Genomic DNA, 26,317 nt, shown 5'->3' with positions numbered 1-26,317 from the left:
CACCTGAATATTTCTGAATATTGTCAGTTGGTGCATCAGTAGCCTGAAACACCCCTATTTTACATGAAGAGCGTTCCCCGATATAGTGAGGATCCCGTATTTGAGATATGAGCTTCCAAAGTTCAGCATCGTAAATGAGTTTATACGCTGGCTCACCTGCTGACTTTAAACCTGCGTGCCCCAAATCATTCAGGCCTCTCCTGACTTCTGGCCTGAGCGCATCACCACTGTGGTCATCCCAGGAAGCTACTGAATCAGGTGAGGGGGCTCTAGTTTCATCAGACAGTTGGGATGGAGACACACGTGCGTATTCTACCTCTGAACAATCTGAAATCGGTGAGGACAGCGCTTCCCTTGCAATCCAAGCAGCAAATTCTGGCAGATGACTTTCAAACTGAGGAACAGGGGACTCAGGAGGAAGTGGTCCGCTTTCACTGATGGAATCTGGTGATGATGGTCTGGTTTCAGGGTGGACGTCCAGATCTTCTTGATCAGCTGCTGCTGATTCAGAGGATTGAGACGGACCCTGGCTGTCAATTAAACATTCTTCTGCTGAAGAACCTTCAGGTGAGGAGACATGAAAGGTGTTTACAGATGCTCCATAATCTCTAGAAGGCGGTCTGTCCTCCAAGCTCGCTGTCTGCAGGGATGATGTTCTAAGAGAGTCCAGATCCAGCAGTGATTTTGGTGAGGTGGCTGTGTATTCTGGGGGTGAGGCAGCTGCCTTGTCATCAGAGGGCACATCTGACTCCACTAGACCAGGTTCTGTCCTTGATACATGATGCATGCAACCTTCTCTTGTACTCATAGAGGGTTCTCCTACATACTGGGGGTCAGAGCTTTGAGAGATAAATGTCCTGTGAACTTCAACAAATGTGAGACTACTGTCTGACACAGATACAGGTGTATCCTGTGGAAGTGAATGCACCTTTTGAGGTAATTCATCAGGGAACTTTGTAGCAGATGGCAATGACAGACAAAGATCAGGTGATGGATTTTCTGGAACTAAAATCGGTGACTGAGGTTTATCGTGCACCTGCATCTCGTCACCAGTTCCGCACTGTTCAGAATGGTTTTGGATTGGTTTCTTAGTCCTCTTCTTTTTAACGGATCTCTTACTTCTGGTTGGACTTTGAGCTTTCTTTGAGTTTCCACCATCATGTGAGAATTCTGCTGCAGCACCATCACTTGACCAGCTCTTGGCAGCTCCTCTGGTGGTGACAAAGTTCTGGTTGCTGTCCGGTACCACTGACTCTATCTGACAAATTAGCATTTTGTTATATTCCTTATGTGTTTGCTCAGATTTGGATGTAGGTTCTTTTTTCCTTTCCACTTCTGCCTCCTGTAGACAAACAAAGGTTTCTGATGCTGCTTCAGGCTCTTCAGGACATGTATCTTTTGCTAGATATGCAGAGGCTGTATATTCAGGATTGATATTTTCCTCAGAGGGTTTGTCAGTAACGGGACCAGGCAATAATTGAGCTTCACTCAAAGAGACAACCGATGAAAGTAAAGCATCCTGTGGTGCAGCTAAGTGTCTCTGTTCTGTTTTGACCATATTAGTATTGATGGTGATGGGAGATGGATGCATGGGAAACTCCAAAGACAGACAATTAGTGGCTGTTTGAACATCCAACTCTTCGATCTGAGAGGACACTGGTGTGGGTACAGGCTCAAACCGATCAGCAACCATGGGATCATTCCCCTCTTCTCCAGAGTCAACCAATTCAGCCACAGGTAAAGCAGATTCTCGACCATCTACAGATGCAATTGAGGGGGGTGACGATGGTCTATCTTCATGGTTAGTAGCTTCTCCATACATGCAACCATATTCTATATCCGAGCCCCCAGATTTAGGGGAGGACCTGTTCCCAGAGATAACAACAGTTAGCTCAGGACAACTTTGACAGTTGCGTAGAGGTGAGACAGGAGAAAAGGCTTTATGTTCATTCATGGATGCTAACGATTCAGGGGATGTTGTCTGGTTTTCAAGAAACTTGGATAATAAAACCGTTCTATCAAATTCTGCTTCCTGCAACACCGAATAAGGCGGTGATGATCTACACTGACCAACTGCTCCAAAGTCTTGGAAAGGGAATTGTGGTGGAAGTGAACGGAAGCCAGTGACCGAGTCAGGAGACGATGGCCTCCAACCTGGACTATCAACAGATTTAGTTCCATGATCAGAGGAGCTAATCAGCCACTGCAGTTCCTCTAAAACCACAGACTCGGGGGACATTGCTCTGTCTTCTATGTCAAACATTACTGATAAAGGTGAGAGCGACCTGTCACTGCTGTAGTCCCTGCTTAAGGACACTGGGCTCCCAAATGGTCTTTTATTTGAAACCATTGGAGTTAATGGTCGTTCCTCTTGTTCTGCAGCAATGACCGCAGACACAGCTTTATTCGGTCTGAGTAATGACTGCCCCTGGCTGAGACCATCCCATGGGAAAACAGGAGGAGGTAGAGGAGACAAAGGCCTGAAATGAGGTACCGGAGAATCAGGTGCTAGAAAACTGAGCTCAGTCGACAGAACGGACTCAGGAGATGAGGCTCGACTCTCTGTCATTAAAAGTGGTACAGCGGCCACTACTCTGGTTGGAGAGCATATATCTGGAACAAATCCAGAGAGTTCAAACATGGACGGCGGAGGTGAGCTAGTTCGATAATCTGATGCTTCATTCTCAAGTGAGGAACCTAAAGAAATTGGCTCAATCTCACTGAAAGGCGTCCGTTCCTCAAAGCCATGCTCGACAGAGGCGTCAAATGTTTCAGGTGGAGACACTACAGGAATGTCTGCATTCTGGCTCAAGAGGATTTTCTGGAGGCTAACGTCCGGTACAACTGATGTAAGATTTGATGAAGCAAAATCCGATGAAGAACCATCCACCAGATCACCAATCGAGTCACGCACCATCATAGCGGAGCTGTCTGCACTTTCAGACTTGGCGGAACCTGAAACCATTTTATCTGCTTCCGACTGTTTCATTTGCAGACTTTCCACAAAGTTTTTTTCGACTGGTGCAGAGGGTTCCCCTGAAAGAGCAAGGATTGGCTGACATGATGAGTCGTGTGACGTCTCACTGGAGCTACTGGACCTCTGGTCTTTGGTGGAAGACTCTATGTTTTCCAGGACAGTTGTGGCAGCAGCTCCTTTTGCCTCTTCCTCATTAGTTTCAGCTTTAATTATTTCTTTGGGCCCCATAGGCGCATCCTCGTTATCTGAATCCATAAGGTCAACATTGTCTCCATAGAGAACCTTGTAAAGGCGACGGGAGACATCGTCCATGTGCTTCGTCAACTTTTGATTAGCTTGTGTGGATTCGGTGTTATCATTAACTGAAGCAGGAGTATGAGAAGGTTCAACCCTCTGTTCACAGCTGGGCTGCTGGGAAATCTTTTCAAAGGCTTCACTGCATTCCAACAGTTCCATAGACAGTTTTCTAAAATCCTGCTCAGCCTGATCACACTCAACCAAGCTATCCCCAAAATCGGTAAAGGACAATGGCCGGCTTTGGCAAGCACCCGCTTTAGAGCTACGGGCGGACAAAGGCGACAAATATTGAGCGCTGTCCTGTTTGGGAGTGGGTTGTAGATACCCTGAGTCCCACTCCTCTCCTCCTTCTGCTCCCATACATTCCGGTGATTCAGAAGGAGGATCCTGTCTACCAAGCACTGGTGCTTCTTTGTACCCAGGGCTAACCAGATGAGATGTGATGCTGGAGGGGGAGGCAGGATTCAGTGTGCCGGAGGAACTTACTTGTTCAAAACCTCCTCGGTCTGTCACCTCCTCATATACTCTTTGTGATGAGCTGCGAAAAGAGAAGAATATGCGATCAATTTAGGGTTTTTGTAGCAGCAGTTTTGTCAATAATTTGAACGAAGGAAACTTGCTGCATGACTTACTATGATGGCTCCATCCCTTTTTGGGATTGTGGGAATTTCAAAGGGCCTGTTGGAGAAGAATCTGTCCCAAATCTTCCCAATGTGTCGTGCAGAGAGGACAAGCTGGTGGATAGGTCCTCTGATAAAACCACGGGTACCTCCCGTCCCGATCCGGAATTATGCTTGAGCTCGGTGCGTCTGCTCGGCCTGGGACTGTCGATGTCTTCATGAAGGGCAGAGAAACCTGACAAAGAGCCGGGCCAACTATATTACAGCTCGTTTAGACAGTTTGGAATTGTAAAGAAAAGCAGTTGATCTCCGCAGACTTTTATTAACAAGCTCAACCTGTGTGGCTCTGGTCAGTGTACCTTCACTGTGATCCAGGGCGATCGTCTGTTCGATTTCTGCATACGTGCATGAAGACGTCTCCTCCACGTTGGACTTGATTATCTTCGTTTCAATGAGGTGAACAATGTCCATCCGGTTGATCTTTGTCAGTGTTTTGATCAGTGCTTCTTCTGGTCACAAAAAAAAGAAAGAAAACAAAATAGTTCCACTTCAAATCCCGCCTTAATGTGTGTGTTTAGGTTGAACTTTAGTCACAGCTGACCTGTGCCTCCCGCTCCCTCCCTCTCTGCCCAGAGTTTTAAAAGGGCATGACTCTGGTCTTGAAGGGAATTGGGATTTTCATTCCTTATCAGGTTGATCTTTTCCTCACCGAAGTCCAGTCGTCGTGCCAGCTCTAAAAAAGACAGAAATTGACACTCCAAGAGCATTTTGGTTGAGAAGAGGGAATCCATTTGTCTTTGTCCTGATGGAGTGGTGTACCTGTCCAACTGAAGCCCAGGTGGTCAGCTATAATGGCCAAGTGCTGCTCTTTTCTTTCTGCTTCATCCTGTGGATCTACTGTAAATACCACCAAACAGTCATGAGCGGTGGGAGCCGCTAGGTAAATGCAGCAGTGGCGTTCAGAAACAATCAGACAAACCAACCACCACACACAGAAATACACCCAAAGTCAAATCTTCACTGGCTTTCTTCACATTTTTGGTCATCATTTTTGGAATAGATGCTAATCGGAGCATTGTACTTTATATTATACCCATAAAACAAAAGTGGCACTGTGATTAATACAGAAAAATACCATTAATAATGTTAGTATTTTAGTCACTACATTGTTTTCACAAGCACCAGGACTTGCAAGTCAGAGTTGCATAGATTCTTCTACTACAGTGGGACTTAAACACAAGAGACAGAGAGGCAGCACCTTTACAGCTACAGTACTACTGAGGCAAAGGAGATAGAGAATAGCCCCTTAAGTTGTGGGGGTACCTTGACTTTGTGCTCTATCATCTGGAATTCGCTGCATCTGTGTCTCAACAGGATCGTCCCACAGCGGTCTAATGGGAAAGATGTCTCCTGAGGGAGGGAACTGCATCTCAGAGAAAGCCTCTCTTTCTATGACCGATGGATCAATGAGGCTGCTCTCCTCGTCTGAGTGGGCAGTTGCAGCCTCCTGGTCTTTTTCTGCCTGCACCAACCTCGCCACAAGTTTGGCTGCTTCATCGCTTATCTCTTCAAAGAACTCAATGGACTCTTTAAGTGGTTCACTTTTCTCTTTAGTTGGCGTCGACGGAACTGATGTTTGTCCACTTTTGCCTCGGACTGGCAACCTGGAGTGGAAGCTTCTGGATTTGGCAGCCTCAGCACTCTTTTTAGCAGCTGGTCTGCTTGATTCCCCTTCACAGAAGCTCTTGGCTTTGGAAGATGGGGTCTTGGTTTTGACTCCCACAGAGGGACCTGCATCTGCCTCAGACTTTCTCCTGGTATCCTTTTTAATGGGAACCTTAAGCTTTTTGTCTTGATTGGACTCCACACGCTTGGTTGGAGACTCAGCCTTCACCCCGCCTGCCTTGATGGGAATTTTAGATTTACTTTCAGAACTAAGGGACTCTTTTTTAACAGTGGTCGAAAGCGAGACTGCGTGAGAAGGGGAGGGAGTTGTGGATTTACCCCGACCTGAAGTGACAGATTTAGCTTGTGTTTTTCCAGGGACCTTCTTGACACCACTTTGGGCATTTTGTTTGGATTTGTTTGTTGGTTTGGGGGCTTCTATTACTGATTTGGTTTCCTCTGGAGAAGAATCAGAGGACTCTTGGGTCTGCTGAGAGTAAACTGATCTAGTGACTGTAGTTTCTGCTGTCTGCATATTTGTGATCATTTGGTCAGGAGAATCTGTGTCTACGGCTACACGGCCTTCCTTTGCAGTTTTTTCCGTTTTACTGTCTACAACTTCAGACGTCTGATCTTTCTTTGCTAGCTTGGCTGAAGCTGAAATACCCATTTTTGGAATTTTAGATTTGGAGGTATCAGCTGTTGAGGTATGTTGGTCAACATCAGGTGTGGACTGATGCGAAGTGCCATCTAATTCGTTTGATTTCACAGTGTCCTCCATCTTCACCTCTAACGTTAGATTGAGGCCAACTTCAGTCTCCTCTTTAGCTCCGGCCCCTTCTTGCCTCCCATCTTCTAAAAGTGGCTCTTCTAAAGGTTGTTCACCTATCTGGAAAAAGGCAAAGCCACCTCCTTCTTCCTCATAGCTCCTCTTGGTCATATCAATAGCACCACTCCGGGTCATTTCAAACAGCTTCCCCTCTTGGAAGAGGAATGGGTTGGGCTCACTGGTGGGGGTGCTCTCTTCGGTCGGTGTTCTTCCAGGCGTGGTGTCTGGAGTGGCTTGCAGTGACTGACGGTCCACAACCAGATTCAGTATCTTCTGCTCCTCCTCTTTAAGGCGAGCTGCAAAGGCAGCATCGTCCTCTCTCATTGCAGACCATGACTCGGTGTCCACCCTGGCAGTAACACCTTTTGACTCCGTTCTTGGAGGTTGATGTGCCTCCTCTTCTTCTTCCACGTCATCATAAATACAGACTTCAGCTTTGAGTATTTCTGCTTGACCCGAAGCAGCAGCTATGCTATTGGATGCTCCGGGGTGTACTATCTGATCTCCTTTCATTTCATCAGTCACATTGTTGTCCTTTTTAAGTTTTCCACCCTCTGGACCTGCAATGTTTGATTCTTGGCCATTCCTATCATCTTTTGTTTCTCTGGACTTTTTTAAGCTCTGCTCCTTTTGTTCATCAGTCCTGTTTTGAGTATTTGTTGTAAGGACAGTCTTTTTGCCCGAGCTGTCTTTCTCTTCTGCTGCTTGGACTCTTTCCTCAGGTTGTTGCACATTTTGCTGCTTAGAAATTACAAGCTGCAGATCTGAGACAGAGTGGTGTCCCTCTGAAGTGACCCTGGCTGCTGTTGTGCTCTTGACCTCTCCCATGTGGGATCCCTCATGCAAACCTGCTGAAAAAGGAAAGGGAGGTTGAACTTTTACATGGGGATCAACAGCAAGACCTACGCTTGAAGCTTCAGCAGGTCTACTAAGACCTCTTTCGCTTTGCGAAATCTTCTCAATTGAGGGGTCTAATCTTTCACATCTCGTGTCTGATGTTTTGGGGACAGAGGGACACAAATCATTTCTAGAGGTCTTTTGGCTCCTTGCATCTTGTTCCATTTCATCAAATGTTTTTATTTTGGCTGCCATCTTAAACATCTCCTCCTCTGGAGTGATTTTTCTGTTTGCCTCAAAGCTGTATGAAGTGTCTCCTTCTTCAGGGTCTTCAGGAATGATGGATGGTTTGGATGGAAGAAAATGGAATGTATGATCAGGGGGTCTGGGGTTTACCTCATAACTTACCTCTTCAGAACTAGGAGTATCAGGGGAGAGAGGACTCTTACCAGAGCTTGTCATCTGAGATGTCTGCTCACAACTGTTATCCTCAGCACTAGCCTCTGGGTCTTGAAGCAGCCTACCACGCAAATAATCTTGGGGAAATTCCGCGGATTTGAAGGGTTCTGGATGACTAGAAGATTCACCGGGTGGGTTTAACGAAGATAGCAACGATATGTGGCTTCTTTGCTCTACAGGACTGGTCTCTAATGAGTCATGAGGTGGCGACTCATTGGTTGGGCTGGGTTCAATTGAGTCGGGGGACTTATGGGAGGAGTTTTCTTCTGGGAGAGGACTACCCTCTAGAGAGTCTCTGTGGCTTATTGTCAAAGAGTCATCAGCTAATGGACTGAGAGCATCTGCGTCTTGTTTTAAAGGTAGACTGAAACTTTCTTGACACTGAGAGGAGGACCTAAAAGCTGTTAAACCAACTAAAGACAATTCTAGTTGATGACCGGGGCTCTCTTCATCGCTAAGAAACGTTTCTACAGTCTCTGAAACCCTTTTTGTTAGCGTTTGGCGTTTAGATTTAGATTCGCTCCTTTTAACAGAACAGGACTCACTTGTAGCGTGGTCATCTGCAGCCTCCCTGGAGGTGACAGGTAGTGTAATTTCTGTCAAGAGTTGATCACCAGCAGTCCCTACACCCAATTTCTCTGTGCCTTTACTTTCCTTTGTATCTGTCAAAGTGGTTGCCAGTGTTGTAGAAGTATGCTGCCCCGTTTTGGGAGAAAAACACATACTTTCTGGGCTTGTACTCGGAGTGGCAAGAGCCTCGTGTTTGTAACTGTCCTCAGAGCTCATGTGTGGGGTTCCATCTCCAGAACTGGCACTTAGTGAGTCTGCTCCACCCTCATGTTTTAAACTGTCAGAACTATCATCAAGGCCAGCGTTTCCAAAGTCTGCAGTTTCAGTTAGTTGTGAATGGGCAGCCGCAGCGCCAGCCATTGGTTCTTTGGCTCTGTCTTGTGGAGCAGGCTCCTTCTTGGAGGGTTTGGAATCCAAAGATACTTCTCTTCCTCCAGGAATGGGTGAGGGCTTAGCTTTGGTCACAGATTTGGACTTAATGGTTTCTGATTTTTGGGTGTCCGAGGATCTTGTTGGAATTGAGGTTTTCAGCTCAAATAGGCCAGATTTCCTTTTTGAAGGATCTTGGCCAGTTTGGAATGCTTGCATCAGCTCTCTAACTGACATTGTCTCTTCAAGCTTTTCAGACTCGGCTTTAGGAGATTTAGGGGCACCCTTAGGGAGGCCTTGCATGGATTTCGAGTTATCTTTGGCTTTTGGAGAAGGTTTTGTCATAACAGGCAACTGTGAGGGCTTGCTTCCAGTGACATTTCTGCTCTTTTGCTCTGCCTCTACTTTCTGTTGTAAGGCTTTGACTTTGTCTTTTATTGAACCAATTGGAGTTTCTTCAACTACTGGGGATACAGGCGAAGCAGGGGTAGGGGCTTCAGGCACATGCAGTAGAGCACCTGTATCTGCTGATTCCTCTACTTGGCCTGGGCCTTTTGCTTTCCTTCTGACCGGCTTTTTACCCTCACCAGAAGCTGCTTCATCCCGCAGCTTGGTCGGACTGACGGGTTTCGTACTTTTTCGGAGTACAGTCAAACTTTGTGGCACAGTCTCTGTTTTTTCTTTTGTTTTAGGGCTAACAGGGACATCCAGGAGGTATTCTTTAAGGTCACCACTGTCTTTTATGGCTTTGGGTCTGGGAGCCCCTCGGTTACCTCTGTTTTCCCGTAATACAGGCTCGTGGACTTCTACGGCTGCCATCTGTTTGGCTTCCTGTATCTCGCTATCTGTGAGGAGGACCCACTCCTCAGCCATTCTAGCTGCTTTTGCTACTTCTTCGGCTGCCTCTCCTGTAAAGGTTCCATTTCTCAGTATCTCACTGACTTTCTCTAAGTCCTCTTTGACTTTCTCTAAGTCCTTTTCCATTATTTCTAATGGCTCTCCAGAAACATCCACAGTCCCTTTCTCAAGACCACACCCTCCTAAGGAGTGGGATTTGGATGTAGCGTCAGCAGTCAAGATGGCAGTCATTTTGATTAAATCTTGTTTCATCTCTGACACGTCGGACAGAAGGTCGGGTTCATGGATCAACTCTGATTTCAGGACTGCTGTCTCCGTGGCTTCATCTTCCATATGGAATAGCAAGTAAGGAGTAAACAAAATTAAAAAATTCAAATGAAAGGAGACAGACATTGGAGAATGTGGTCAGGACAAGATCGGAACACACTGCAGGGATCATACGACAACAAATTCACAGTAGGTTCAACATCACGGAATCTGAGGGTTTTAGACATTTTCAGGTCTGTCAGGAGTAGCGGGAATGCTAAAGGCTAAAGGACATTGATGGGAAATTATATGAGAAGGAAATAACTTGCTTTTACACTCAGTACATCCACACCCACAAGACAAACCTACCCAATGGAATGTGAAATACAAGCACTGATTTTCATTAGAAAACTGTTTGTAATTGGGAAAAAAGAACAAAAACAATGGACCATGTGAAGGATGTAAAGAACGTGTGCATCACTGTAATGCTCAGCAGGAAACGTCACCAAGGTGAAAATAATGTAAAACAACTCAGAATTGACCAAAGAAAGCCAGTGACAACTCAAAAACACAGTGATCTGCTTTGCTTTTTAAAGAAAGAAGGAATCATTTATCCCAGAGAACCTTCAGAGCAAGGATCTCTGGAAAATCCAAAGGCCGTTTAAACAATTCATCTGATAAATATATAAAATATTAAAATCAAACAAAAGCATCATAAACCGCAGGCTGACTGTGTAAGCCAACGTGCACGCACACACACAAACACACACACACGCACACACACACACACAATAACTGATGTCGCCTCAATAAGAAGACATGACAGACTCATTCAGACATGCAGGAAAACACATGCACGTGTATGTAAGGCAAGTTATTTCCATTCAGAAAAGACAGACAGACAGACAGAAGTGAAGAACGAGAGTGTCCATGTGAGGTGACGACAGCAGGTGGGTCACTTCAAACCCTTAAATACCCTCAAAGATAATCCTCATTAATAAATGTGGGGACCGCTGAGTGGGCAATATTTACTGACTAGTTTACTGATTGATGGAGTTCTTGTGCACCCATAACATCGTTGATATGTGCAGGTTATGTAGAGACGAATGTGAAGACAGATGAGGTCACATGCTAAGTTATCAACTTTAGCCAGATTTAATGCTTCAATACGGGGTTACACTTGGAAGGAGAAGCTAACGCTGGCAAGCCTAACCTCCAGAAAGTGGGTACTGGTCCCTGAACCAGCATCCACTTTCCAGAACTACTGGACCACAACTGGATGAGGGACACTATGGGTGACTAAAGAGCATGGAAGAAGAGCGTCCAAGGGTTGTATTAAACAAGCGTCCAACCTTCAGGACACTAAAAACTCCAGCTTTGTTCACCTTGTGATGCTGATATCTAAGAATCCTCCTAAAGGTGTCCATCAATTAGTTATCGATTACACTTTAACGTCATTACATGGTGTCTTTGTGTTACTAAGGACCAAAGCTGAAAGTTGGTGAAAGACACATGCTTTCAAGCTTCAAGCCAAGTAAATTAAAGTTTGAAAAAAAATCCTCTAAATGTTCTCCAAACTGTATTTCTGAGGATATGTTTTACAAACTCTGAGTCATTAAATATGATTCCTTATCAAACTAAAGCAGTAACGTTGGAGGTGTTCCTAAATGTTCTGCTGTAGGTCCGCTCTCTAGCTTCCATGGTCACCGTTGTTCAGCCATTTAACAGGATGCTCGTGGCAGGGTTTAAGCACGTTTATAATTTGAACCAACATCAGGACAGAACAAGCAAATCTAATCTTCGTGTACGTACGGTGACGGCAGCGTGGGACTGCTGACATTATCGGGTAAGCGATGTGGAAGACAGGTGAAAGAAATGAGGAGGAAAGGAAATGCACAGACGACAAAATGAGGTGGTTCTTGGGTCTGAGCAGATGTTTATGAGAGATGAAAACTGAGTATGTTTATATTGGTTTAACATGATGACTGCCCTTGACATTATTCATTAATGATATTAGCAACACATTAGTGTGTTAGATCACATCAAGAGTATTTAAAATAACTTACATTTCTCCAACTTTGTAGTGGCCTGAAGAAGCAAACAAACAACGTTCATCACATAAAGTATATGCAGCTAAAGGTCTGGATAATATCAGGATTGTTGTTAACAAATCACAGTGGACGACTAGAACACACAACTAAGCCACTGAAAACCAACATTTCACTTCACTGACTATCTTCCTCACTGGGACGTTGGAATGGACAGATCAGCAAAGCTAGTTCATGACAGAGCGAGGGGAAAGCTTTACCTCTTCCTCCTGCTCCTGGTCGGAATCAGACTCCTTTTGAGCGCAAAGAAGCAGCCAGAAGCAGAAAGACGCACAGACAGAAACAAGAGCAACATTAAAAGAGGAAACAGATGGCAGGTAGTAAATGGGCACAGCAGCCAGGAATAACAGAGGAACTGGAGCTAGGTGGGAGCAGGAGAGGATCTGCAGTCGACAAGAGCCTCTTCCAGGCTGTTAGTAGCCTGATCTTAGCTTCAGGGTTAGCTGGTTTAATACAGGGGTTTCTCTCCACTTAGTGGCCAAATGAAGAACTATCTGTATCACTTCCTCCTGCTCTCCCACTGCTCCATCCAGTTCCTGTGGAGTGGCTGCTGTTCAAAGGAAAAGATGGCTTGATAAAGATTTCTGTTGGTAGAACCATGTTCTTGGGGAGCAACCATCTCAGTAAGGGTGGTGAAGAGGGGGGAATTACGATTAAAATGTTGCCTCTGTTAGATAGAAGCTGACTCCTCCTCCTCCTGTTCCCTCCCTTCCAGAGACTTTTACCTTGCAGTAAGACGGAAGCGTGATGTTCAGATTGCAGATGGCATTCTGGGTGAGAGATCTGTAGTTCCTGGGTTCTTTCATGAAGGACAGACGGCCACATGGATCCTGAGCGTTGTCTCTGATCTGGAGCAGGAAATCAGCATTAGTCCGAAACCGTGACCTCCAACCAGACACTTGAATAAGAAAGAATCTCTATTTGAATACAATCATGCTCACTTTGATGAAGAGCGCAAGTCTGTTTTCCTTAAAGGCAAAGAAGCTGAAAAGATGGTGCTGCCCGCTTTTGGTGAGTGGGACGAGGTTTCCGAAGCAGTCTGCATAGATGGGTTTGCCCTCCAGAACCTGAGGAACAGAGCAGATTTATGAGTTGGCTGAACAGTAACTGCTAACCGTAGCTCTAACTGGATGTCCAATGAGCTGCACGTCTCTGCTGTCCCTCCTGAAGGTGCCCAGCCTTTGCCAGAGGAACATTTAAAAAGTGCTCCCTGGATCCCACCTACGGCTGAAGGCAGAACCGCGGGCCAGGCGGCGGAGAGCCTGGGCTCCCGTTGCCGTCACGTCCACAGCGACCGCCTGACCTCCTCGGCGAAACTGCTGAGGAAGCAACAAAGAGGTTCGCCCCCTCACCTCCACGTCTCGGCTGCGGGCCACTTCGCTGAAATTCTCCTGCTGCTCCAGAGTTTTGTCAATCTTATCGTCCGTCATGCAGAAGCAGCGCAGCCGAGCCTCGATGGGGTCGTGCGTCTTCGCGAAGATGACGAACTTGGCCATATACGGCACGCAGATGATCTCGCGGTACACCTGAGAGGAGAAGTTGACCGACTCCTGGGTCTGCCGACAGTCTATCAGCCAGAATCTGCAGAGAGAGCAGATGGCGAAGGAGGAGTGAGGCTGGGAAAGGCTAGCTCCGCGGCTAGCGTTAGCCTTCCGCTACCTGGCCGACACGTTGGTGGTGAAAGAGACGCAGTCGTTAATGAACGTTAAAGGAGTGGTTCCCGTTATGTCTTCCCACTGAGCAGGCGTGGTTCCTCCTGAAAGAAAGAAGAGAACCATTAAAGCGCGAGGGTTCCGTCAGTCCGGTGGACACGGGGAGGTCAAGTGTGTTCTTCTGACCGGTGATGCTACACAGCAGACGTAAGGTCGGCGTGTCCCCTCCAAAGCCAGTGAGGGTCGGGTCTTGGTTGCTCTTGGGCACAGGGATGGTCATCGTGATGGGTTTATGGAACTTCCTCCTGCGGGGTTCCAGAGTGACGATGGGACTGAAGGTGGCCTTGTTGCCCAGGATCTTCCTGACGACCTCCACGCCCACTGGCTGAGCCTGTGGACACACAACACCTTCACTCACTGTTGTCAGTAGGTTCACATCCCACATCCTCACCACCTTCGCACAGACCTCAACATTAAAGACATTGGTGTCATCAGGCGATCCACAGAGAGGCACCTGATGGTCCCAGCCTCACTCTAAAGTTCTCAAAGCTGGAGGGTTACCTGTAGTCCAACCCGGATCCTCTTCGTCAAAGCCCCTTCTGGAAAAACTGCCTGCACTTGAGGGACGACAGTGCTGCTCAGGACGCCCCCTTCAGGGCCAATCAGGTTACTGTCCTGCTTGATGCGTGACACGACAGCAAAGAATTGTGGGAAATCCCGGGTGATGATGCGGCAGACGCGCTTCCTTTCCAGCTCCTCGGGGGTGTCCAGGGCTGCAGAAGGAGAGCAGAATGGGAGGTGAAGGAGGAGGAGAGCCCTGGAGGTGGCAGCCTGAGCGGCAGACACTCACCCTCGTCCATGCCGTTCAGGATCAGGTTGAGCTCCTCCTGCGTGTGCTCGCAGTGATGCTCCTTCCAGCTCTCCCCAGTCTCACTCCTCAGGATCACCAGCTCCCTCTCCTTCCCCCGCAGGGCAGCAAAGTGGGGGATCTCCACGATCACCGGGCTGGTGGCGGAGGCCGAGAGGAGACGGTGAGCGCAACCTCAGAGCCTGGCGGAACATGACTCGGCAACGATCGTCCTACATCGGCGTTAAAACTGATCTGAGCCTACAACCTACGACGCCTGACGGCAACTCGAGCTAGCAGTGATCCAGAGTATGAGTTCTAATCATGGACATGAACAAAACAACAGCAGGAGACAATTCAGAAGGTTCCTCCACTTCAAATGAAAGACAGAAAATCTAAAACATCACTGACCTCCAGACAGGAGATTTCTGCCATCAGCAGAGTCCCAGACAAATGACTCAGCACATAACTAAACCATGCTCTACACACACACACGAGGCCACAGACGGACGGACGGACGGACGGACACATGAGGACCACAGAGAGGTCAGAATCAGGGGCAGAGAGGTGGAAAAGGCCAAGCAGGATGGAGGGATTCAAGAAAAAACATAAAGTGATGAAGGAGGAAGCGCGACAGGACAGAACTGTAAATAAAACCATGAGGAAGAGGAGGAGGAGGAGACGAGACTGGCGTCCATGGAAGGGATCATGTGCAAAAACAAGTGACTTGATTCTCTCCTACCCAAGGAACTTTGTTCCTGGTGGGCCAAGCTGGAGGATTCTGCTAACCAGACTCTCCCCCTCATTAAGAGGTGGGGGGGCACTGGGGAGATGCAGTTTACTGTCAGGACCGAGCGTCCGCGTGCAGCAGTGAGGGAGAAAGAGCACATACAGTGTTTGTTAGCTGCACAGCGATACCGGCAATTCCTGTTCTGACGCCTCGGCCGTCGACGAGACACAAAGGTACGAAGGTCAGCCTGGACAGGAAGCTGGCTGCGGATGTCTTTACTTTAGCTCAACGACTTATTTTAGTTTATCTTAGTTTCCAATAGTTTATCATCACTGGACTGTTTTAATAAGTCGACACAAACAGGTAAAGCCTGAGTGTGATCATGTAAATAAATGACACACACAGGATAGCTAGCTTAACTGCTACATGAAGTTCTCCTGGATTCTCCAGGAGTCGCCACTTCTTATGTGAAATACAAATTACTGACTGCGGAGGAAGAGTCAGTGGCCATTTATCTCAAAATGGTAACAAACATAACAAACCTAAACGGACTGTAGGTAATTCAACGGAAGCTAGAGTTAGCATGAGAAGAATTGACTAAACTGATGCGCTCTCAGTGCTGCGAAGCATCTGTATCGCTGATGCTTTAAAGGCTGAGGAGGTTATGAAAGGAGAGAGGACATGCTGAAGAAGCCAAGATGGTTAATTCCCTGCTGGGAGGAAGCAGGAGCAGTTTTAGTACAGCGGAGGGGAAAAGAATCTGAAAGTGAAGGGTAGGAAGAGGGTCAGAGTAGCAGAGGGACTGTGGTGGTTCTCCTGCCCTCCTCTCTGCTCTGCATGGTTTAATCCTGCATTAGCTCCTGCCAGCAGGTCAGAAAGTGTCTGTGGAGTCTTACCCGAGGAACTGGGCTCCAGAGGGCCCCACCTCGATCAGCCTGCTGGCCAGGCCCTCGCCCTCCACCATGGGGGGCATGGTGGCCAGGCGGTGCCTCTTCACCAGCCGGCACGTCACCCGCGTGGGAGCACTGCACTTCTTGGGTGGGACGATGATGCGCAGGCCATTGTGTCGGCAGCCGCGCATGGCTCCGCCCCTGGCGTCCACCATGAAGCTGACCAGGAAGCTGGTACGGAAGAGAAGAGCGTCACATCAACTGCTAAAAACACGACTGTAGACGGGAGGGAAAAAAGAAAACAGCCACCCATAATCAGACACCGATGCCTCTGATTGGCTTTACCTGATGACTAGCTAACACAGCTGATTTATTAGCAGTGTTTGAGCTAAGCTAGTTAGCCGCAGGCTATACTGGCACGTGACTTTGGTGCACGTATATCTCGTTGGATATAGGAGGCAAATGTAAAATCGTTCAGTTTGGGTGTTGACCTCATGCCCATGCAGTGAACAAACCACACATCTGAGTGGGGGGGTGGGGGTGGTATGAGTGTGATGGGGGGGTATCTGATGATGTTCCACAGAGGGCTGAGGTCATCAGTACTTAGAGCTGAATTATTGGCCTCATCAGCGCAGTGTTAAAAACACACAAGGGATTTTTCTCCAGTCCAGCTTTTGCTGGTTTTTAGAGGAAGTGGTTTATATCATAATATTACAGAGACGTTTGTGGGATGTTAGTGGAGATGCATCAACCATAGGACAGCGCATGAAACCCGCAAAGATCTCTCCCTCCCATCATCTTCAGGTTCCCAGATGATGTAAAGAGGTGATCTGACGCGCAACAGGAACACCTCTCCACCAGGAGAGCACACTGAGGGAGGGGGTGAAGATGGGGAATGGTTAAACCAAGCGTCAGAGGGTCACCTGCTGTGGTCTCCATGATCTTGGCACGGAGAGGAACGGCTAAAGACGATCAGAGAGAGAGGAATCAGAGGTTAAGCAGAAACGGCCGCGCTCAAAGAGGAACCGCGAGCCTCGGCTTTGGGCGTTCAGATGGTCCGCGGTCACCTGGGTGCTGTGAACTGTGAGGGACTTTAGAGCGCAGGCAACCTTCTCTGAGGAACCAGTCGAGAACACTCAAACTGCTTTTGTTGGGACTGATCCACACATTGATTCCTGAGGATGAAAGTACCCACCCAGAGTGAAGGGGGCTGGATGACAAAGCCACGTTGTCCAGGTTGTCCGTGGCCCAGCTCAGATGGTACGAGTCCCTCTCATTGTCTCTGGCCAGTGATGAAACCTGAATGGAAACAGGAACACATCCATTGCCTCCTCAACCATTTCCTGTCCACACCTTCAGCCTGTTCCTGCACCACCGCTGCCCTGAAGCTACAGCAGTTAGCAGCTAGGGGTTTCTACACCTGTCTACCCTGGTGGATGCCCTGCCAGGTACCTGCTGGGAGGTCAGCATCTCCTCCATCATGCCGTCGTGTTTCGGGGAATAGTAGCTGTGGTGGGTCGGCGTGAAGGACCTGTCGGTGCTGGAGGAGACAAGCAGAAGGTTGTGTTTGACTAAATCAGGAGCGGGAACCAAGATCCTGACAGCTCGTCCACGCGGCTACGCACACTTTCATCGAGAACTGAAGCTAGCAAAACCGGGAACTACGGAGTCACGTTTGACCAGTCACGTTTCTGAAGAAGCCTCTGGCCAACAGCGCCACATACCTTTGAGTTCTACTATGGTGGCATGAGAAGGTAAACCGACGATGAGGAACGCGCAGGGGAGGGCGAAGAACACAAGCACAACGGGAGGGTCAGTCATGGAGCATGTGAGCGCCAGGCAGGAGCGGAAAAAATGAACCAAAGCTCTTCTGCTGCCACCCCAGTGGTGCAGAAGACAACAGGTGTGTGGGTGTGGGTGTGTGTGTGTGTGTGGGTGTGTGTGGGTGGTGGTGGGGGGGGGGGTTAACAGAGTCAGACAGACCTGTCAGTGCGGCCCCCCTCCAGGCTGAAGCGGAGGTAGTTCATTCCATCCAGATATTGGCCTGGCAGGGAGTCATCCCCCAGCTCCCTGAGGTCCTCGGCCCTCAGGTACTCGCCTCCATCTCCTGTCATGGTGTCGTCACCTTGGAGGAGCAGGGAGGAGGTCAAACACACCCACAGATCCTCGTACTTCTATCTTTGGGAGGACATTCATCAACATAACCCATTCCCCAGCTCCTAATTCTTACTAAAACCCAATGCTAACCTCAACCTTAAGACCAGGTCTTAAGCCTCAAACAGTCCTCACTTTACTAGTACAATGAGTATTTTGGTACTCAAGAACACACACACACTCACACACACACACAAAAGGGTGCTAGGACTCACCCTCCTCATCTGAGACGTCCAGCACTTCAGTCATGGTCTCTGGAACGTTCAGTTTATGTTTCTCTGTCACCGTCTGGAAACACAGTGCAGCGAGTGTCAGAGCGCCCCAGCGAAACCAGCGAAACCAGCGTTAGAGACCAGTGACCAGACCCACCGTGGTGGTGGTGATGATCTCCTCGGTGACCACCCTCAGGGTGTCCACCACAGAGATGTAGCCCAGCCTGCGAGCGATCCCCAGCGCCGTGTTCCCGTTCTGAACGGGGCGAGAGCGTCGTTAGCGCTGCAGGTAGCGTCGTTAGCGCTGCAGGTAGCGTCGGCGGCGTTAAGCTGCTCGCCTGACCACACCTGCACACGATGAAGCTCAAATGAAACCTACCACAGTCATGGCGTTGGGCTTGGCGCCGTTTTGCAGCAGCACGTTGATGATGTGTGTGTTGCCCTGCTGGGCTGCCTGGTGAAGGGGGGTGTAACCGTTCTGCAGAGAAAAGCCCCCGTTAGCTAACCGATGACTGGCACATTAATGAGTTCGACCTCTAAAATCGAAGCGGAACGTCTACGTTAAGGTACCTTAGTCTTGGCGTTGACGACGGCTCCATTCTGAAGCAGGAAGTTGACCATCTTTGCGTTACCATAGTGACAGGCAACGATGAGCGGCGTGTATCCCAACTGCAAAACAGCAATGACAACCATGAGGTCCAAACTGCGGCGCCGACCCTCGGGTCTGTGTCCCGGGTCATACTTTGGTCTGCTGGTCCAGGTTGGCCCCGCTTTTCGCCAGGATCTCTGCCACGCCCACTTTATCCTCCTGGGCCGCCAGATGGATCGGAGTCAGTCCGCTCTGCCGGAGGAGAAACCAGACGATAATGATGCCAGGTGGGAGGTGCTCGGCCCCCCTGCAGGACCTGCCCAGGTTCCGGCCCTACCTTAGTCTGGACGGTGACCTGGGCTCCTTTGCCGACGAGCAGGGCCGCCATGTCCGCGTGGCCCTCCTGAGACGCCAGATGAAGAGGAGTGACGCCCTGCTTGGTCACGATGTTGGTCTCGGCCCCGTACTGAAGCAGAACTGTGGCGATGTCCGTCTGGTTCTTCTTGGCGGCGATGTGGAGCGGCGTGTAGCCGTTCTGGTGCGGGGCAGAGGGGGGGGGGGGGCAGAGAGGGGGGGGGTGTCAGGGCCGAGGCTGCTCCGCTTATATTAGCTGTAGATTATCTTTACTCAAAGACAGCCTCACCTTGGCCATGGTGTGGGGGGAAGCGCCCTTGTCCAGAAGCAGGAGCGCCACCTTTTGGTGGTCGTAATGTGCTGCAACATGAAGGGGCGTGAGGCCGTTCTGGAGAAGAGGAGCCACACGCCGGTTTTAAGGAGAACAATCATCTAAACATCGCCTGATGATAAATGGTGTATTTAATGTGAACCGCCTGTGTCTTCAGCTCAGAGAGCGCAAGGGGAAACTTTAAAAGCGCGTCTGAATACCTTCCCAGCGGAATCCGGAGGAGCGCGACGCTGCAGCAGCAGCTTGGCAACATCCAGGCTGCCGTACTTGGAGGCCACGTGGAGGGGAGTGAAGCCTTTCTGCGGGGAGACAAGCAGGCAGGACGTCCACATCAAAGTTACTATGTTGAAGATAGATGTCATCCCAAAAGGAAAGACACACATTACATCCTGTAATGATGATGTACGGTCCCCATAATGGGATCATGTCTTCACATTGAAGCCTCCCGTCAATACGATTCACTTCTGTTCACGATACAGGTGATTTCAAAAGGATTTGATAAGCTTATGACAGGGATGTGTTATTAGTGTTTATTAGCTCACTTCAAGTTTCTTACACCATGCAATGTTTTGTTGTTTTTATGGAACAAACCAATAATTTTTTATTTTTTTTTAAACCCCAACTATTTCAGTATGTACAAGCAGAGCATTTAGTTTTAATTATAAGGACTCGTTACTCCTAATTATGTTCTGTCTCTGTCATTCTACAAAACATATCAATCTTGAAATAGATCAACAGTTTCGCACAATATTAAAGACATGCATAGTGCAAATAATGTGACTATTTTAATTCCGTTTTAAAAGAATGAAAATCCAACATCATCTTACTGAATTAAGTGTTTGATTCCAACTGCAGCCAGTAACAGGTGCTTTAGACGATACTCTCACTAGAGAGACACTACAACAGCCATAATCCTCCCTCCGATGAGGGGGGAGAAGAATTTGTCATTTGGCTGAGAAACGGAACTTTTCATGTGCGTCGCCAGGTTCACTAATGACGCGCGTGGCAGCCGCACGGCAACGTTTGCGTGCGTCTCGACAGACTACAATGAGGCCAATTCTCATGTAAATTCTATCTGAAACAATTGTATGAGGCAAAACATCAGAATATGAGCCAAAATAACCATGGATCAAAACATTGACGTTCGCAATATCACCAGCAGGGGGAGCTCTAGGACACAAACATTGACGTTCGCAATATCACCAGCAGGGGGGGCTCTAGGACACAAACATTGACGTTCACAGTGTCACCAGCAGAGGGAGCTCTAGGACACAAACATTGACGTTCACAGTATCACCAGCAGAGGGAGCTCTAGGACACAAACATTGACGTTCACAGTATCACCAGCAGAGGGAGCTCTAGGACACAGGTCTATTTGTGTTTATGACCCAGCTCTGCTCAAAGATGGAGCACCTTCTCTTTGTCAAATTCTGGATTTAATCTGATACGACACACACACACACACACACACACACACACACACACACACACACACACAGAGAGAGAGAGAGAGAGAGAGAGAGATACAGACAATTCTATGTAGATGTTCTGTCTCCCAGATCTCCATGGTAACAGCCACACCCTGCCTCCTCTCTGGGGAGGAAAGGCATCAGGGAAAAATTCATCCTCCCTTTCACTGTGTTGACATGTGCACCTTTATCTCTAAACCCATATCTATACACCTGTATCTGCGCGCCTGTATCTATGCACTTTTATCTATACTCCTCTATCTGCACACGTGTATCAGAGTGAAGGCTGCAATCATCAGATAACTCACACAGTTCAGCTTCCAGTGTGATCCGACTGCCTCACACGACATCAGTCATCCATGTATCAAACAGACGCTCAGTCATGTGACCTGTTCATGAGCAGCAGCGTTGTCGGTGGACAACACAAACCTCTGCAGGGTTTGTTGCATCAGAGCCAGAGGTGTTGCTCTGAAGTGGAGGGTTGACTTCTTCAATCTACCCAGAATAACCCTGTTCTGTGGGCTAATCTTTCTGGTTGCTCCACTCTTCCACAGCCACACTCGTCATCCTCCGTCTAAGCTAACAGCATCATTCCTAACAACTGTACAAGTGTATTTACGAAACTAGCCTCCACCATTATTTATTAATTTATTTATAGAAGTTTGGATTGTTTTCTGAAGGTGTGGTCTCTCTCCGCTCATCTGTCCCTCTGTCTGTTGAATTCATCCTTTACCTTGGTGGCCAGCGAGTGTGAAGCTCCCGCCTCCAGGAGGACGGAGGCGGTCTCCAGCTGTCCCTCCCGGGCTGAGATGTGCAGGGGGGTGTAGCCGTTGGTGGTGGCAGCATCAGGGTGAGCCATGTGCTGCAGCAGCAGCTGCACGATCTCTGTTTTTCCCAGACGGGACGCGATATGAAGGGGTGTCTGGTCCTCCTGAGTTGGACATCACATACAGGTGGACATTTCCGGTTAAACCACAGGTCCTGAGCACCAGGTAAAGCTAGAAGGGCAGTCTCACCCGAGCTCTGGCGTCCACCATTGCTCCATTCCTCAGCAGGCACCGGACCACCTCGACCTGACCCGCCCTGGCTGCCATGTGCAAGGCCGTTTCTCCACGCTGGAGGTCAAACCAAGCACATACGTCCATCAACCACAACTGTTTTCTTATTTACAGTCATTCTGCTCCGGCGCCAGTCGACTCACAATGTTGCTGACGTCGGGCGAGGCGCCGTTCTGCAGCAGCAGCAGGACGATGTTCAGGTGACCCATGAAGGCCGCCACGTGGATGGGAGTCAAACCAGACTGAGGACAAAAAGCAGCTTTATTGTCTCTGTAAGGTTTCTGCTGATCACACCGTGTAAATGAAGTTGAGTTGAATCCCAACGGGCGAGCGTGCCGCACCTCTGTAATAGCCTGGATGGAAGCTCCGTATTTGACCAGCAGCTCCATCACTTTGACTCGGTTCTTCTTACAGGCGATGTGAAGCGGCGTGAAGCCGTTCTGAGGGGGAAGACGGGAGGGAACCCAGGATTAGCGTGCAGACGCAAGACATGTAAAGCAGCGGGAGGGTGCGGCGTACCAGCGCCCTGGCGTTGGGGTTGGCCCGCTTGTCCAGGAGCAGTTTGGTGACTCTGTAGTGACCGCAGTGGGCCGCCACGTGTAAGGCGGTCAGGTAATCCAGCGTGACGTCATCGACGGGAGCCTTGTGTTGGAGGAGGTGTTTGACACACTCCACGTGGTCACCCTGCGCCGCCATGTGGAGTGGGGACAGCCCGTTCTGAAACAACAGTCACCGAAATGCTTAATCTGATGAGGAGGAGAACAGGGGCGGGGCGGATGGTCCGGTGATGAAGGTCACTGGTGACATACTGGTTTAGGAATTAGTCCCTAATGAAGAGACGTCAGATGTAACAGCAGCAGAAAGCTATGCTAAGCTAGCTTTGTCGAACTTGAAAGTGCAGGTTTTGTACTATCCCATGTTAAGTCATTTCATTTTGTGTGAGTGTGTGTGTGTGTTTTTGTGTGCGTGTGTGTGTGTGTGAGGCACCTTTGTCCTTGCCAGTAAAGGTGCTCCTCGTTCCAGCAGAAGCTCCACAGACGTATCATGGCCACTGCGAGCTGCACAGTGAAGTGGAGTCAGGCCGTCCTGCAGTGAGTGAGGGGTGATCTGACTGTTAGTAGCTGTAGTAGCCCGTAGTAGCCCGTAGTAGCCCGTAGTAGCCTGTAGTAGCCTGTAGTAGCCCGTAGTAGCCCGTAGTAGCCCGTAGTAGCCTGTAGTAGCCTGTAGTAGCCCGTAGTAGCCTGTAGTAGCCTGTAGTAGCCCGTCGTAGCCCGTAGTAGCCCGTAGTAGCCCGTAGTAGCCCGTAGTAGCCTGTAGTAGCCTGTAGTAGCCTGTAGTAGCCCTTAGTAGCCCGTAGAGCCCGTAGTAGCCCGTAGTAGCCCGTAGTAGCCTGTAGTAGCCCGTAGTAGCCTGTAGTAGCCCGTAGTAGCCTGTATTAGCCTGTAGTAGCCCGTAGTAGCCTGTAGTAGCCCGTAGTAGCCCGTAGTAGCCTGTAGTAGCCTGTAGGAGTCAATGTGCAGAAAATGTAGCCAAACTCACCCTGGTTTTAGCATCAATCTGCGAGCCGCGGTCCAGCAACAGGCCAACCATGTTGGTGTTGCCTCGTTTGGAGGCCACGTGTAGAGGAGTGATCCCATTCTAGGAGCACAGCAGACAATTAGCTGCACACAGTCCTTAAATGCTACTTACAGTATAACTTATCAATATAGGTGCCTCTGATCTCTATAAACAGTTCAGACACAATGAAAGGTGAGTAAGCTGAGCCTATAGAGCAACAGTCGGTCCAGGGTTAGGGTTAGGGTCCTACCCTGGCTGTGAAGTCCACGGCTGCCCCGCGGTTCAGCAGGAGCGTGGCCACGTTCACGTTGCCATAGTGAGCGGCGATGTGCAGTGGGGTGAATCCACTCTGGAAGAGACAGACAGACAGAGGAGAGAGAGAGAGAGGGGTCAGGCAGCAACGTCGACCTCATGCAGGCGTGATCTTTTATTCTGAATTTGGTCTTCCCAGCATGCACTTCAAGCATCACAGGTGGAAAAGAGAGAGTGAAGGCTAAAAGAAAGGAAAGTGAAAGTATTTTAAAGTAAGAAACACACGCACGACCTCGCAACACACTCAGACACATCACACCCATGCAGGTCACCAACGGCAACCATGATCAAAGAAAGAAAAACTACGATCAAAGAAAACGATGTACAGTCGACACAAGTCACCATCACGACGGACACAAAGATGGAGAAAGAAGATCAGCTACGTCAAACTATAATCACGTGACATGTGATCAAAGTGCACTATGTGAACTGTACATCAGAGAGGTATTAGAGATGAGCAGAGGATGAGAAACGTTGGAGATTAGCAGGTTGGAGAAGTGCTGAAGTCTCGCCTTACCTTGCCATTCTGTAAGTGTGGTCCCATTAATGTGAAAAGGTGTTTACAAAAGTGTGGAGAACACAGTGACTCACGGGATGGTTTCAAACTTTACACATTCAAAAGCTCAGAATGGGGCAGCTGGATGCAACATGCTAGTCAGCGCCTAGTGCTCAGTTCGCTTTATCAGCTTCCTGTTGTCTGCTTAGGCCCTTCCAGAGAATAAATCTCTGTGAAACATGCAGTTAAAGGTCCAGGAAGCTGCCGAGGATGGAAGCACAGGCCTGCGATTAAAAATGGAATGCTTCTCTTTATGTGTGCGTGAAGCGCTGCAGGTGGGGAAAAACCAAACCTTTGTCTGAGAATCACACACAAATGCACCTGAATCTCTTCATTTCATCGCGTTGCCTTCATGGACACATAAAGGGAATTTAAATCTGAATAAAGCACAATATTTGAATTTTGGCAGGTCTGGGCTTCCATACAGGAAATGTACATTTATTGTGTTTAACCGTTTAAAACAGCAGGAGGGAATAATAATAATAATCCATATTTCATTTGTAGAAAACATGCCAACGTAAAGGGAGACAGACAGGACAGGCTCATGGAAAATATACAATCATCACTTCGTAAACGGTGTAAATGGACTCCCACCGGAGGAGGTTTTCAAATCAATCCATAAAGCATCAATAACAATGTTGTCATGGGAACGGGCACATGTGAAAAAATAACAAAATCAGTGATAAAATCAAGATCAATCAGCAAAAGAAGCAGAAAGTGCAGAAGATGAATGAGCCCAAAGCTGAAGGTGGCGCTGCCTGAGACGCGGCAGCAGCCAAACCAAACAGAAACCAGGAAAACCAGGAAAACCAGGAAAACCAGGAAAACCAGGAAAACCAGGAAAACCAGGAAAACCAGGACAGGCAGGATGCCATGCAGCGCTGCAGCGGTGACACGCATGAGTGGGTGGAATCGTGGAGGGGTGGGGGTGCAGGCGGAGGGCGTGTGTGTACCTCAGTAGTCCTATTGACCATCATCTGAAGCAGGAACGAGGGAGGCAAACAGTTCAATCAACACGTGTCTGCGGACGCCGCAGGAGGAGGAAGCTCACGGGGCTGGAACGTCACCGCTTCCCCGCGGGGCGCGGCGCTCGGCTCATCGTATTCGGTCAACTTCAACTTTATGTAAACGGCCACTCTCAATAATCGGCACCGGCTCGGGGAGTTCAGACAGAGGTCAGGAGGTCGGACTCCAGGATGCTAAAGCTATCAGCTAACACACGTTGTTTGCCAACAACTTTCAATAATTTCTCATTGGAAGAGGCCAACAAATACTTTTACAAGTCCGGCGTCTCTGCCAGGTGTTAGCCTGGTATTTAATGTACCGGTAAAGTATTTATGATATTGTTTGACGAGAGATTAAGCGTTGCGTGCAGGTTGTGTGAGCAGCCATAAATCCGTCTCCCTCTAGTGAACATCGCAGCACTGAAGCATCAACAGGTGAACTCGTGCAACCTGACACAGCAGCACGCTGCTACACCCAGTCACACGTGCGGTGAGGTGGAGGAGCGTGAGGGAGGAGGAGGAGTGAGACGAGGAAGGATTAGGAGGGGGAAAGAGTGGGGTGAGGTAGAACTAGGAGGAAGAACCAGGAGCATTTAGGAGGGAAAGAAGTGAGGTGAGGAAGGAGGAAGAGAGAGACCAGGAGGAGGAGAGGAGGAAGATTTAGGAGCGATGGAGAGTGAGACCAGGAGCTTCCAGGAGGAAGAAGAGTGAGAGAAGGAGGAGGACTTAGGTGGGAGAAGAACAGGGGGAGGGAACTTTTGGATGAA

The 26,317-nt window shown here is 48.8% G+C and overlaps 1 protein-coding gene across 20 annotated transcripts in view; it reads right to left on the bottom strand.

Moving 5' to 3' along the window:
• ank2b (ankyrin 2b, neuronal) overlaps positions 1 to 26,317 on the bottom strand; it is a 63,233-nt gene that overhangs the window by 10,176 nt on the left and 26,740 nt on the right. For 6 of the 20 annotated variants that reach the window (XM_029839677.1, XM_029839676.1, XM_029839670.1 and 3 more), the window contains exons 7-45: positions 25,500 to 25,523; positions 24,508 to 24,516; positions 23,929 to 24,027; positions 23,661 to 23,759; positions 23,109 to 23,207; positions 22,641 to 22,838; positions 22,463 to 22,561; positions 22,265 to 22,363; positions 22,080 to 22,178; positions 21,797 to 21,994; positions 19,795 to 19,893; positions 19,553 to 19,651; positions 19,247 to 19,444; positions 19,063 to 19,161; positions 18,891 to 18,989; positions 18,700 to 18,798; positions 18,478 to 18,576; positions 18,324 to 18,396; positions 17,938 to 18,079; positions 17,407 to 17,494; positions 17,150 to 17,253; positions 16,878 to 16,916; positions 15,961 to 16,185; positions 15,077 to 15,175; positions 14,338 to 14,492; positions 14,049 to 14,260; positions 13,674 to 13,878; positions 13,495 to 13,591; positions 13,188 to 13,416; positions 12,777 to 12,902; positions 12,561 to 12,683; positions 12,036 to 12,068; positions 11,794 to 11,815; positions 5,218 to 9,807; positions 4,714 to 4,791; positions 4,496 to 4,627; positions 4,254 to 4,403; positions 3,907 to 4,129; positions 3,761 to 3,812 (exon numbers count right to left, since the gene is read on the bottom strand). In XM_029839677.1, the coding sequence (XP_029695537.1) occupies positions 3,761 to 3,812; positions 3,907 to 4,129; positions 4,254 to 4,403; positions 4,496 to 4,627; positions 4,714 to 4,791; positions 5,218 to 9,807; positions 11,794 to 11,815; positions 12,036 to 12,068; positions 12,561 to 12,683; positions 12,777 to 12,902; positions 13,188 to 13,416; positions 13,495 to 13,591; positions 13,674 to 13,878; positions 14,049 to 14,260; positions 14,338 to 14,492; positions 15,077 to 15,175; positions 15,961 to 16,185; positions 16,878 to 16,916; positions 17,150 to 17,253; positions 17,407 to 17,494; positions 17,938 to 18,079; positions 18,324 to 18,396; positions 18,478 to 18,576; positions 18,700 to 18,798; positions 18,891 to 18,989; positions 19,063 to 19,161; positions 19,247 to 19,444; positions 19,553 to 19,651; positions 19,795 to 19,893; positions 21,797 to 21,994; positions 22,080 to 22,178; positions 22,265 to 22,363; positions 22,463 to 22,561; positions 22,641 to 22,838; positions 23,109 to 23,207; positions 23,661 to 23,759; positions 23,929 to 24,027; positions 24,508 to 24,516; positions 25,500 to 25,523 (9,012 nt within the window). The remainder of the gene's footprint in view (positions 1 to 3,760; positions 3,813 to 3,906; positions 4,130 to 4,253; positions 4,404 to 4,495; positions 4,628 to 4,713; positions 4,792 to 5,217; positions 9,808 to 11,793; positions 11,816 to 12,035; positions 12,069 to 12,560; positions 12,684 to 12,776; positions 12,903 to 13,187; positions 13,417 to 13,494; positions 13,592 to 13,673; positions 13,879 to 14,048; positions 14,261 to 14,337; positions 14,493 to 15,076; positions 15,176 to 15,960; positions 16,186 to 16,877; positions 16,917 to 17,149; positions 17,254 to 17,406; positions 17,495 to 17,937; positions 18,080 to 18,323; positions 18,397 to 18,477; positions 18,577 to 18,699; positions 18,799 to 18,890; positions 18,990 to 19,062; positions 19,162 to 19,246; positions 19,445 to 19,552; positions 19,652 to 19,794; positions 19,894 to 21,796; positions 21,995 to 22,079; positions 22,179 to 22,264; positions 22,364 to 22,462; positions 22,562 to 22,640; positions 22,839 to 23,108; positions 23,208 to 23,660; positions 23,760 to 23,928; positions 24,028 to 24,507; positions 24,517 to 25,499; positions 25,524 to 26,317) is intronic. The other 14 variants (XM_029839675.1, XM_029839672.1, XM_029839681.1 and 11 more) reach the window with 13 other exon arrangements.

Source organism: Takifugu rubripes, chromosome 8 (assembly GCF_901000725.2).
Source record: "Takifugu rubripes chromosome 8, fTakRub1.2, whole genome shotgun sequence".
Classification (NCBI taxonomy): domain Eukaryota; kingdom Metazoa; phylum Chordata; class Actinopteri; order Tetraodontiformes; family Tetraodontidae; genus Takifugu; species Takifugu rubripes.
The sequence above is the reverse complement of the archived record's forward strand: the minus strand, read 5'-3'. Positions and strand labels throughout refer to the sequence as shown.